Consider the following 14,134-nt stretch of genomic DNA (forward strand, 5'->3'; position numbering starts at 1 on the left):
ATTGGTAAGATTGCGGTGCTGAGGGTTTTCGATACTCAGCTCGGGCCGTGATATTGGATTTTTCTACTCTGTATTAGCCAGAAGTCTGGTATTTGTGCCAGAAATGGCGATAGGCTCACCCCCTATCACAACATGGGACGGAATACACACGGCAGAGAGTTTGTGCACCTCTGAGGATAAAAAGATGTATGTAATTAATTTTAATTGATGACTAAATGCTGACAGGGTTTCCCTGCTAACTCAAAATGGTTATTTCTTTCTGATTAATAATACAGTGTAATAAACTATGTGTATGAAATTTTGATTAGCGATTACATACGCGCGCGGTTGAGGCTTCAGTGTTTCCTATCGTAATCCCATTTTGGCACACTGAACAGGATTTACGTACTGATAAAAACACGAAATAGCACACGCTGCATAATATCTGTACAAATATATTGTACATTCGAGTGCAAAATTATTGTGCGAAGATAAATATCTACCATCTAAATATAAATATCTATTCTACGGGGCAAACTAGAGGTAGCTTGATGGCACCTAAAACTTTAGAACAAGATTATGATTGTTAAAGAAAAAGATAAACGGTGAAGGACGTTTTGGACTTCAAATACAACAACCCCACACGAGAATAATACATCTGCTTCTAGGAATATTTTACAGCTAATTCAAGTTTGAGGGACAAAGCAATAAATACCTTGTCACATCGGCCAAGAGTCCCTTTTTATAATAATGGTTTCTGTCGGCGACTACACGGCTTCATATCAGTGGGCGATAAAAGCTATATAAATATAGAATCCAGTTTCGTAACATTGCTAACGCGTTCACTCCAGATCTACGAAACGCTGAATTGAATAATACAATATCTACGTACCTACTTTGTATGCGAAAGTCTGTTTGGTTTGTTTGTGGTAAGATATATTCTTTATGCGCCTGGATAGCGACCACCGTACGCAATGTGTTAAAATTTTTATAGTGGGCTAGCCTGTGTGTTAACCTGGTTTTAACAGGCCAGCATAATTGTGTCAACTGCCGAGGGGTAATCATCTCTCGCCAGTCGACAGACAGTTGCACCCCACTCGACTTACACGTATAAAAAAATGTCTGTACTTATATCTCTGCTGGCAATTATCATTGGACATGTTAACCGTTTATAAGGCTGTAAGCTGTAATTTCTGGCCATTATACATACATACTTAGCATCACGCCCTTTTATCTTTTCAGGGGTAGGCAGGGGTGTAACACGCACTTCGACAGCTATGTCAGGTCTCATGTAATACGGGGCAGACGTATTGGCATTAACAAGACACATTTTCTGACTCAGGACTGATACTGAGTAGAAAAACCCAAAATCGCCTTACTCGACCCGGGATTCGAACCCCAGACAGCGCGATAGGCGGTCCGCGCACGCCATACAACGCCATCGCGGTAGTTATTATGAGACTATTTGTATGTTTTGGGTTTTGAAATAGAAATGGTTAGTGACTGAATATTCATTATTCGCTTTTGTATTATATTGATGTAATTATAGAAACGTTAAAACTAATCACGTTATATCTAATTTGTAACAGTGCTGACAGGTATATGTGCATTTATAATAAAACTAGTCGACCCGATTAGTCCATTGAAATGTTACATTTTTTAGGCCTTACCTTGCGTTTTTTAGAGGACGCAATTTTATTTTTTTGAAGTGTAGGGGGGGTCAGTCTAAAGCTAAAACCAAGTTTGTGGGGTCGCCACCATTGTCCCACGGCCGCCATCTTGAAAATAGGGGTTGAAATGGTTTTTACGATTTATCTCTTAACTATTTATCTGACAAAAAAAAATTATAAACATTTTTTGTTGCAAATTAAATTCTCTACAACTTTGGTCTAGTAACTTTTGTCGTAGAACTATAAATAAAAAAGTTATGAGCGAAAATGTTAAGAAATTCAATGTTAAGCAATGTCCATTGCAACGTCATCAGAACGTGTGTTTATAAGGTTCATAATACTTTTTGTACTCTCATTAATACCCAAATACCCAAGGGACCATTAGGGAACAAAAGAACATCTGCCTGCTATTATTATTATTATTTCTAACCTCTGTTGTTGTAAGAATAGCTGATAATATTATGTTGAAGTTGTCGTTCAACTTATATCTTTTAGTTGTGCTACATATTTCTGTACGTGCGGATGTATTTTATTCTGTTTTTAATTGTGAAGACGATTTCGAATGATTTTAGACACGATTTTAACTTTAGTGAAAACTACTTTTTTTTAGCATTTTGACTTTTAAAAGACTTTTAAAAGTCAAAATGCTAATAAATAACTTTACTTACTACAACTTCAACACAATATTATCAGCTATTCTTACAATAAGAGAGGTTAGAAATAATAATAATAATAGCAGGCAGATGTTCTTTTGTTCCCTAATAGTCCCTTGGGTATTTGGGTATTAATGAGAGTACAAAAAAAGTATTATGAACCTTATAAACACACGTTCTGATGACGTTGCAATGGACATTGCTTAACATTGAATTTCTTAACATTTTCGCTTATAACTTTTTTATTTATAGTTCTACGACAAAAGTTATAAGACCAAAGTTGTAGAGAATTTAATTTGCAACAAAAAATGTTTATACATTTTTTTGTCAGATAAATAGTTTAAGAGATACATCGTAAAAACCATTTCAACCCTTATTTTCAAGATGGCGGCCGTGGGACAAGGTTGGCGACCCCACAAACTTGGTTTTAGCTTTAGACTGACCCCCCCTACACTTCAAAAAAATAAAATTGCGTCCTCTAAAAAACGCAACCCCAAATGTAACTTTTCAATGGACTAGATACACGTTGTCCCGTCTTAACTATGAATTGGCAGCGCGCATTCTGTCAATCGCTGACAGTTATTTCAAACAATTGACAGTTATACTACATATAAAATTAATATTTTCGTTAAGTTTTCTTAAATTTTCTAATTTTCCGCGAAATTTTTTCTTTCATAAGTACCTTCTCCTAACAAACACAACAACAAAAAATAGTGAAATCGGTCCAGCCGTTCACGCGTGATGGCGTGACCAAGGGAAATAGGGATTCATTTTTATATATAGATTTATAAATCCCGCTATATATTTTCCCGGGATAGAAAGTAGCCTATAACCTTCTCAGGGTCTTAAACTATATATATACCAAATAGTCTTTACAATTTTTAACACATGGTATAAATATCCAATGCATGTAGATGTTTAAATAGATTTTTGTCAATTTAAACGTATTTTTATTAGGCTTAAAATTAGAAAATTGCTTTTGCAAACGAAAACAATAGTATTGGGACCTAAAGAAATCTCTGGAAAAATTGTATACAGATTTTTCATGTTAGAAATACAAATAGGAATGTCCTGGCAATTTGGCACTGTTTGCTAAACCTGGCATTGACCACATTAAGCATTGTTGCTAAGGTATGAAGTATGTTTTACTTGTCTTATTTCCTGTTTTTATTTATTTCTTACTTCTTAGATATAAAGTCGTAATCAACGCCACCGGCCGTAAAAAAACAGTGTCGATATGCAAATTGATTATAAACCTTATTTAAATATCGCAGCGTTTGTATTTGATTGATACTTGGTAATCATATCAACGGTTTGATATTTCTTTGACATAAATCGCCACGACAATATCAATGAAATATGAACGCTAAGGTTACTTTGATAAGATTAAAAATTATAATTAATAAGCTGCTCTGAAGTCTTGCCTTTCATCGAGCGTCAGGCCTGGATGGCGTCGATGTCCTCGTTTCTTGTACCATTACTTTTTGTTTTTAAGGTTCAAAATTTATTTGTGTTAATATTATATTTTAATCTTTTAATGTTATGCTGTAGACACATTGCGTTGGCGTATTATTAAAGGGTTCAATGTCATATTTGATCAGCAAATATAATTATATATCACATGATTCTAAGTGTCAGTGAAAATTTCCAATAATCCCTAAAGGTAAATAAAGGATAAACAAAAATAAGGAGAAACAATGAATTACTGTCTTTGCAATCTAATTTTTGCAACATAAGTAAAAAATAACATAGGACATTGTAATTTATGTATCTATTTGTATGTGCAATAGTGAGCCAGTGATTTTTCGTTAGTATGAAAGGTTGGATTGCTCAGTGTAGTAGCCTGTCCCATTAAGAACCGATGTAAATTTATGATTGCAGTCTTTAAATGGCGAAAATTAATTAGCGCCTCAAATTCCCCAGGGGCTCATAGTAGTAGACAGAAGCAAACGCGGCTCTTTTTTTACGGGAAATGACATCCTGACTTTCCATTCTAGTATTTGCTCCAATGTACCACGTGGGTCCAGTGGCGGTCTTTAGCTATGCGAAGCCTCCGGGAAAAAGCAAAAAAAACTCCGTGCAGAGTAAAAAAACTGACACTAGGCATATGGAGCGAAAACTCATCACCTGCATTTTACGATGCTGAAATAGGTCCCCCAAGGCACCGCACGAGGCTCCGGGAAGTTGTCCGTTTGCCCCCCCCCCCCCCCTAAGGCCACCACGCGTGGGTCATATCTCGTAGATAAAGCACAGATAACAATGATAAGATATCGCCAAGGAATTTAATTTTCCTACTAAGAGAGTAAGAACTGTATTGGCCCAAATATTTGTTTATTTGCGATGCGATTTGTTTGGGAACTGAAAGGATCAAAGTCTTTGCGAGTTCTTGACATTTTGTTGTATCAGAATTATTTTGTGAGTATATAGTATTATATTGTGAGGAAGTGTTATATGGGACCATAGGTGTTGGCGACCGTTCATCATTCATCAACTATAGAATATCCATGGCCGATCATAAACCATAATTTTAATGGTTTTATTTACGCACGGCTTTTTTATATTTTTGCACCAACCCAACGTTAACTGGTAGAGATTGATGACCAGTAATTTCGACTATAATACAATACACGATGTATTTAAAAGTGTTACACTCAAAGATTCCCGGACCTAGTTAGAAGCGACCTGCATCTAGCTACTTTCTAGGACCTTATACTTGGTGAAAACCTGATATTATTGCGATGTGTCGCGTTTCGCATTTGTATTTAGTAAAGCTAGCCGGTATCATTTTAGCAAATGTTAAGCTAAGTATGTACATTATAGTTATAATTAACACGGTTACATCATGGAATTCCATTATTTACGGAAATAGGGAAATCTAATACCTATTATAGATAAGATAGTAAACTCACCTGCTGCTAAGTGGAGTGCAGTGACAGTGTGTCGATTGACAATAAATGATTATCCCTCGCTAGACGATACAATTATGGCGCCCTATATGAAATGAAACCGTGTATTATTAGGGCATTTCTTGTGGACTCGGTCTCCACACCGAATACACGCTCATGCACAGAGGGACATTTGTCGTGGCCCTAGGCACACAGTTAAGTGTATTTACTCATGGTTGCCAAATCACATTGAGGCCTACGAGGGCTCGCAAACATTTCCTTGACCTCTCTCCTGCTCCCATCCGAAGAGGGTTCCTTCTCCTTCCGTACTTTCTTTCCCAGGTATTCCATCCCAACCTTCCTCCAGGACCAGGCAGTTGCTAAGCCGAGGTATTCCAATACTAGAAAACTACGATTGAGATGCCTCAATCACAGATTTCCCACGGTGTTGACTGCTGGCTCCGATACAAAAAAAACACACTGTTGATGTCATAGTTGACACATAAGCTTTTTTCCATCTTCAAGATGGTCAAGTCAGCATTAATGTAAGTGACCTCTTCAACGTTGCATAATCGGAGAGGCGATTCAATGATCCCTGCTAGATCATGGATTTTAGACTAGATTCTACTAGATTAAATTCTGTCCAGCTGGTGATACTGTTAGAGAGCGGTTGTGGGTTCGATTTTCGCACCTCCTCGTACCCTTGCTATGTACGAAAAATATTATATGTCAACGTAATAATTATACCTAAATATTACCATTATTCACGTTTATTATCAATAAGCATTGATTTTAATATTAATAGGCATATCACATACATGGTATATTTGTATATACGGTTAAAGATAACATAAATTATAATATTTCCTGCATATTTGTTTTGGTCCGCGTTAATTTTCTATAACTGGATCTACTACCTACATGGTAGACAAGTTGATTTAGTTCCAAAGAAAAACTCTTTGTAGGTCTAAACGGAATGGTTCTTATTATTAAGGTAATTGAGAAAATGAGAAGCGCGATACAAACCTACATAATTTTTGTTGTAATATACGAACCTATATATTTTCTTGTTGATTTAACATTTTGCATATAAAGTAAGATTTACTGGCAACACGTGTTTAAATATAGAATAAGTGTCCATCATGTTGGTATTATTTTTATAGAACAATACATAAAAATATTTAAACAAGTATCACGCTTTATATTATTTTAATTTGTATATATTGCTAAGTAAACAAGGAAAATAAACGCATAAAATATTTTTTCAGTAGGTGCGTCAGATCAGAATTTAAGTGTTCAGACACCGATGTCGGAGTATTATTTATTTATCTCATTAACGTCATATAAACATGCATCAAACACTTCAAAACGTTACGTCTGCATCAAACTAAATGCAGACATGTTTAAACAAAGAATACAGTTTAAATGGAATAAGTGAAACACATGACTATTGCCGGTCGTAAAATGGCCCATTAGAAGACATCAATAAAAGAAATCAAATAGAACAGCAAACGGACAAACAAATCCACCCGGGGCGGGGGACGGGCGACTAACAACGCATTCAACTCCACTTACCGTAGCAAGATGACGTACTCGTTCCAACCACAACACAACACACACAATTGTAGAATTACAACAAGTTATTAATTCAGTTATAGCGTTTTTTTTTACGCGTTCACGATTTTTCTCACTTTTACAGCGTTCTAGCACAGAAGATACAACCGCCGCGGCGCGCTGTCGCGGACTGTGGGAAAAGTGGAAATCCGATGTGTGGCGCTGCCCGATGGGTGTACCGGCGCGGCGCGGCGCGGCGCATGCGCGCGACCGCCGGCCAAGGTCATGCGCGAGAACAGCCGCTCCACAGGGCTGCCAGGTTACACCATTAGATACAAAAACTGTTCAAAACGAAATATTAAAGATCTTTTTAAAATGAATCTGTAGGTTAAATACTTACCTAGCACAAAAGTTATATTGCATAGACATACCAAAAATTTACATTCGGTCCTATGTGACGCTAAATTTGGAAAATACTCATTAGATCTATGCGGATTTACCAATCGAAATGAACAATATTACTTATAGGAAGTAACCAAAAAAAATCTAAAAAATACAATCCAGATTGAAATTTTTTACAGTCTGATTTGATTCAAATTCATAGGGAATTACATTTATTGCTTTCGAAGTGCTAGCTGTTGTATTTGTTATATTTTTTATTACTTACTTATAGCTCTTACAGACTCAGATTTACTATTCAATTAATGTGATAAAATAAGTATAATGGTACTTGCCAATGGTAAAGCATTATTAACCTAATGAACAGTCCACTTAAGAGTTCACAGCATGCCTTGTAAGTGTTATTTGTATCGAAATAAAAATTGCAAAAAAACCTTAAGTACTTGTTTACAAAACCAACAAACATATCGAAAATCAGTGAAGCCGGTTGAAGTTTGAATTGGTAACCTTATAACTTTTAACACTTTTTCTATACTTACCTGCAAAAACCAATTCAGTGAATTTTTGTCACTTTACTGTATTAATATAAATGTGCTGGCAGCCCTGAAGCCATGTCCGCGGATCGCGTACATGTGAATGCGGTAGGTCAACTCGACTACAGAAACCTGCACAGTTGACCTTCTGTTAGTCATGAGCTGGTGAAAGCTGGCTGTTTATTGAACTTCGACCTTTTATTAAAACAATTGGCTAGTAGAAAAAAAAATACATTTATTAAAGTAAGTTGTCATCTCAAATGTAGCGGAAAAATAATTGTAATAGGAAGGCCGGTTTAGCCATTTAAATATACATATTTTTTAAATAAAATGTTGACAAATTTTTGTTTATATCTCTGCCTGTTCTTTTATTTAATAAGTTACGATGTAAGTACCAATGGCTGGTAACTTAGCTATGGTCGAAAGTTAAAACTCCTTTCACTGGCTGAATAACTGAAACAACTTTCGTTCAACGAAACTTTTATTTAAAAAAAATAAATAACAAATTAACAAGAAAACAAAGAATACAAAACTTTACGTTGAGATCATTAATAAAATATTTTTTTCTCGAAAACTTTGATTTAAGAATCTTAAGTAATCTAAATCATTATACTTTTGTACTTGCGTATAAAAAAGTAGTGTTTATATGTATGTATATGAAAATAAATATATCATACCTAAATAAAAAAAACTAAGGAACCAAATCAAAAACTTAAAGCATAAAATATTTTTTTGATAATATATAAAATACTTATATTTCTGTCATGTTTGGATCTTATAAAATCAGCACAACCTTCCCTTATTAATTTTACAATCCACGTCGAACGCAGAGGACCGATTATTTCTATCGGACGACCGATTTTTGTCGGAGATCGTTGATGAGAAATCGGCAGTAAAAACGCATCATCCTTTCCATTGTGTATACAAGAATATGATTAAATATTCATAAACAAATTAAATATCCTGTTACAGACGACTATACAAACTTTAATATAGTTTTTTTTGTAAGTACTGACATTAAGTACTGAATGTATGGTTATTATTTTTATATTTTAAATATCTCCTATCTGGAAGTAAGGTTAGCACGGACCTAAGCCAATAATATGAAATTATGAAAGAGATAGAATTACTTATTGAACCTAATATTTACGGTCGCTTGCGTTCTATAATATTGTAAATGTATTTTGATTATCCTATAATAATATAACATGTAAATAGTAAATACCTATCTTATTACTAAAACAATACATGTACAGTGTACATCTTTTTCTCAATAGATTTACTTATAGTTTTGTGTATAAAAGTATGAATAAAAATACTTATAGATAGGCCCCTATAAAAGGTGGCTGTTTGATCTAAATATCAGTCTTAAAAATCACACGATTTAAACTAAAAACAATAACCTATAACGATTTCATAATCTTAAATACTTTGTTTCTTCCTGGATCATAAGGCATATATTTTGTGTTAGAAACCCCATGGAAGGTAATTACGAAATAAGGAATTACTGATACAGGTCATAATGAGATATACACAGAATTGGGGCTAAGTAGGTGTGTTATGAAGGTCCAGCCTTCTTATTCAAGCCTGTTCATCAGTTTTTTCGCCGGAGGTATTTCCATATCATGATCATCATAACAATGACGTTTAAGCTCAGAATACTTCCTAAACTTCATGCCACACACCAAGCAATCCACGACCATTTTTCTCACATTGTGTATGGTCCATTCATGGTCCCATTTCTCCTTCAAAGTTTTGTAGTACTCGTGGCAAAACCTGCACTTGAACTTCGTGTATAGTTCCTTAGCATGAGTGCATTTAATATGCTTGTTAAGCATAGATTCAAAGTGGTATAGCTTCCCGCAATACTTGCATTTCATAGGCGAATGTTTGTTATGGTATTCCATGTGTTGAGTGATCATCTTTTTGGAGTTAAACTTTCTTAAACATAAATCGCATTGAAAGTACGTTGTACCATGAATCTTTTTATGTTTAGAGAAGTTGCTGGAATCGCTGAAGGATTTGTCGCAGAACGTACATTTGTATAAAGTTAATTTGGCGTGTTCTCTAAGATGTGCTTTGTACCTGTCTATTCTGGTGAAGGTCTCCGCTTGGCAGACCTCGCATTGGATACTCAGGGTCCCGTCTTTGCCGACTGGGGTCTTGGCTAAGGTGCTTCGTATAACGTGTTCTATGAGATGTCGTTTCAAGTCGCCAATTCTATCAAAAGTTTTCAGGCAGACTTCGCAGACCTGAAAATAGGTTATAACATATTTAGTGTTTGTGGGTGACTGTTTGTTCTACGATACAGTATAATTCAAGTCGCTTCTAAACTCTTAACCCAAATGATATAAAATTATTTCTACAATTGGATAGAAATCAAATAGTCTGCAGTTGCACAAGGAGCGTTCATTTTGCTTTACTAGTTTTTGCCTGCGGCTCCGTCCACGTGAGAGTTTTCTGTGTAAATATTTACCCGGGATATAAAGTAGTCTATAGCACCCAGGAGTAATGTAGCTTATTAGTGAAAAAAGACAAAATGAATTTAGTAGTTGCCGAGATTAGCGCGTTTAAACAAACACGCTCGTGAGTTTTCTATATTAGTATAGATTCATTTCTATCAGATATCTTTTTTATTATTATTATTCGCTAGAAGGTTAATGAATAATGTTAGTTAAGAAGCCATTTTGAACGTTATTGATGTTATTCAATTTACTAATCAGCTCATTAACAATTAAAATTTTTGATTACAATAATTGGGTCACAGTGTGAATAAAAACTCATTGTTTGAAAACTCTGACGAATAACGATGATTGCAAATAATGGCAATCTTGGATTTTGGGTTACTACTAGAGTTACTCAATTGTACGTCTAAATAATTATTCAAATGTGTTTAGAATGAATACTTTTCTAAGAAATACACATAGCATTAATTATTAATTCTCCATAAGATGTATTTATCTTATTTGGTGCATCAAAAACAACAAACAACTCTTAGCGTAATTATATTAGTCTAAAATAAATATTTGCTGATCACACTTGTATTTATCTACCTAAGTGAGGCATTGAACCGGCATTCTTGCCACGCGACTACGATCGTACGATGATGTCGTGTCGTATAAATGCGATCTTAAAAAACAAAAAAATCTAGAAATTAAGAATAACGTTGAAAATACTCACTTTATTATATTTGCGATGTCTCCGCGCCTTCTTAGCATGCAAGAGGAACATCTTATTGGACATGACCTTCGCGATCACTGAATCCGCCTCTTCAGCCATGTCCCTTTTCACGTCAGTTTCCTCTTCCCTCTCCTGCAGTAAAGTCTCTTCAGGTGATGAAGCAATTATGTCGGATTCACTCAAATCCTCAGTCAATGACTCAGCAAAATCAGTTTCGCTGGACTCCTTGATTTTGAAGTCTTTGTGAATTGCGCAGTGGATCATTAGTTCGGAATATTTATTAGCAGTATAAGGACAATTGTTGCACATGAACACAAAATGGATTTTGGATACATGCAGCCTCAGTTCTTCGGAGGTAGCATAGGATCGGGTGCAGTACGTGCAAGGGTATTTCCGATTATGGATCTTACGGTGAGTGCGTAAAGTGAATTTTGAAGCGAACACTTTGTGGCATTTGTTACATTCTAGTTCCGGGTTTCCGTGCCCCATGCAGTGCAGTTCGAACTTCTCCTGGTTCTTTAGGTTCTTCCCACAATCGCTACACATGTATTTCACGTCGCCTATTGGTCTGGAATGGATGTCGTAAACGTGTTTGTGTGTGCTCACCATGTGTTGTTTGAATGTTGATATTTGATCAAATATTTGTTTACATTTGTCGCACTGGTATTTCTTCTGGTTTGGATTAGATGATGATGTTGATGAATCTTCTGTAAAACAGAGATAACAATATTTCTATAAGTTATTAGACATTGTAACTTTAAATGTAGGTAACATTGTAAAAATGTAGTTAAGTAGTTAAGTTTTTCTTTACTTGTGTTCAACTATCTATCGAATTTGTAGACAATGTAAACCCAATTAGTATCTGTAATTTGCATTTTATGTAAATTTTAAGGTTCATGTATAAAATAATTAAAATCATGGATTGCAAGTTACAATCTAACGTAAAAAATACCTATCAGTAAAATATAGAAAAAAATGTTTGTTTATTCTTCATAAGTTCTATTGGAAATTGTATTTTAAAATCATGACATTAAGTTTTAGAGCTTCAAAATATTAATACTTAACTTTTATTTTTTAAGTTAATATTAATAATAAAAATAACAACAGTATTAACTATTATTTATTATAGGATTAAAATGTATTAAGTATTTCAATTTTAAGGTGGTAGCTCAAGGTCCATTTTCATACATTTTGTTTCGGCTTTAATCTGGGTAACTAAACAAGTATTGGCAAGTAAAGAATTTAAATTCACGTCTAGTTAGTGATTAGTTCTCGCAGTTGAAGAAAAACGTAAAATAATTAATAATCATGGATATTTCGGCCTTTAAAATTTAATATGACGAAATTTTAAAGGCAGAAATATCCATGATTATTAATTATTTTTACATTTTTCTTTCAACTGCGAGAACTAATCACTAACTAGACGTGAATTTAAATTCTTTACTTGCCAATACTTGTTTAGTTACCCAGATTAAAGCCGAAACAAAATGTATGAAAATGGACCTTGAGCTACCACCTTAAAATAAAACTATAATATTAGAGAAATATGCATTGCATCACTTAACATTTAAAAATATGTGTTAATTAAGGCATGTCTAAGTTATCTGGTCAAAAACGTTAAATATGTAAGACAAATAATAGTGTTTAAAAATAACTTCAAGCTACATAAGTATGCTATGGACACAAAAAATTCATGCAGGAACTTATCACAGCATGGAGGCAATTATTTAATTCTGTCTATAGTTAGTTTTACTGAAATTAATACAAAACTCACCAATAATAACTTCATGATCAATCTCTCCATTCCCAATGCACTCCAGTGACGGATCATTCATAGATATATTCTGTATGGTCTGACCGGACTGGGAATCATGACCTAGAAACAATATAGTCTTCCGTTGCTTTGTCACCGATTGTATATCACTGGACATCAACTGTTTCAAAGCATTATTCTCACTCTGGAGCCCTATGAACCTCCGTTCCTCTCTAGCCCTATTCTCTTTCTCATTTATAATCTCCTCAGACAACTGAGACAGAAACACTCCGCACTCAAACTCATCTTCTTCGTACAAGTTATAGTTCTGATCAGGACTCTGCGAGTTGTTGTGCTTCCTGAATTTTTTGTGTTCAAAGTCTGGTGAGATTTGTACATTCTCAGTGCAGTTGTAGACATTTTGAGTTATGTAAGTGTTGTGCTGTTCCACCCTTATGTTCCCTGTGTGAGTTTCTTGGCGTATGGAGTACCGTTCTTGCATCTTACCATCGTAATGGTTGTATACGTACGGACTCCTGACTGGATCGATCCAGACTTGCGACTGGTTGTAAGTGGGAAATGTCTGATTGTCCTTCATTGGTGGAGAGTCATGTACTATATCGTCATTGTGCTCCAAATTAACATTGTAACTGTCTACAAGTTTAACGTTGCAAAAGCCGGAGTAGATGCATGTCTCGTTACCTTCAGTGTCTGGTGAGGTGATGTTCAAGTCTATATACACATTATCCGTCACCTCACAATTAGTTTCCAATGATGTGCACCGTTTCGGCAGCAATAGGACTGGATAATTGTTGTCCTGGTCGGAATTTTCCTTTTCCCGGTCCATTTTGGCGATGCGAAACTAAAATTTACGTGAAAACGCATGATCATAACATTGTCGCGTGTTACGTACAAATGAAGGTAAATTTAGAAATAATTTTAGATTTATTTCTATTATAAAATTGAAATGAAGGCGACTTACCACGTGCGATGCCAGTGTCGGTAGCAGAAAGGCAGTTGCGGAGGTAATACGTGAGCAATTAATAAATTATATGTGCGACTACCCACCAATTTGTTCATATTTTGCGCCACTATTCGCTAACAAATTAAAAACAAAAGATCTTCCAAACTGCTTTCACATTCCATTTTTAAATTGTAAAATGTAGCAACATAATTAAATAAACAAAAGAATATGTTTTCTTAAATAAGTAATTCAAAATGTAAGGTTTCTGGAAATTCGAATTTTAAATTTTGTTTACGTTAGTTCCTTATTCGATTGTCATAAAAATAGCAACCGATAAAAACAAACCTTAATGCTTTCAAACAAAGGTTGAGTTTTTATAAACATTCAGTCGTTGAAATATCTTTGAAATGAAACGTTCAGATTCAACAATAAAAAAATAATACGTTTTCGTGTAAAATTATTCTTGTTTTCTATAAAATATGTATTAGTTGATAAATTTTATTTTACGATTTTATGGGACGACAATAACACTTCTTTTATAGATAATTATGCATTTTAATAAAA

General features: G+C 34.6%; 2 protein-coding genes across 2 annotated transcripts in view; both read right to left on the bottom strand.

Moving 5' to 3' along the window:
* LOC115451385 (1-phosphatidylinositol 4,5-bisphosphate phosphodiesterase) overlaps positions 1 to 6,948 on the bottom strand; it is an 87,264-nt gene extending 80,316 nt beyond the window's left edge. The window contains exon 1 of the mRNA XM_037437624.1: positions 6,763 to 6,948. The gene's annotated coding sequence lies outside the window, so the exon portion shown is untranslated. The remainder of the gene's footprint in view (positions 1 to 6,762) is intronic.
* A 1,243-nt stretch (positions 6,949 to 8,191) lies between these two features.
* LOC115451391 (zinc finger protein 678) lies at positions 8,192 to 13,810 on the bottom strand. The gene is made up of 4 exons (XM_037437626.1): positions 13,589 to 13,810; positions 12,628 to 13,468; positions 10,854 to 11,560; positions 8,192 to 9,925 (listed from the first exon to the last, which is right to left on the bottom strand). The coding sequence occupies exons 2-4, from the start codon at positions 13,451 to 13,453 to the stop codon at positions 9,251 to 9,253; spliced, it is 2,208 nt and encodes a 735-aa protein (XP_037293523.1). The 5' UTR covers positions 13,454 to 13,468; positions 13,589 to 13,810; the 3' UTR covers positions 8,192 to 9,250.
* Between the last annotated feature and the right edge of the window lie 324 nt (positions 13,811 to 14,134).

This window comes from Manduca sexta, chromosome 11, assembly GCF_014839805.1.
Source record: "Manduca sexta isolate Smith_Timp_Sample1 chromosome 11, JHU_Msex_v1.0, whole genome shotgun sequence".
Lineage (NCBI taxonomy): Eukaryota > Metazoa > Arthropoda > Insecta > Lepidoptera > Sphingidae > Manduca > Manduca sexta.

Bases quoted from the DNA above. Each gene is read 5' to 3' on its own strand.
- LOC115451391 (XM_037437626.1), bottom strand. From the start codon at position 13,453: ATGGACCGGGAAAAGGAAAATTCCGACCAGGACAACAATTATCCAGTC. The intron at 11,561-12,627 runs GTGAGTTTTGTA...TCTGTTTTACAG, and splicing joins TGATCATGAAGTTATTATTG to AAGATTCATCAACATCATCA. The intron at 9,926-10,853 runs GTGAGTATTTTC...ACCTATTTTCAG, and splicing joins GACATCGCAAATATAATAAA to GTCTGCGAAGTCTGCCTGAA.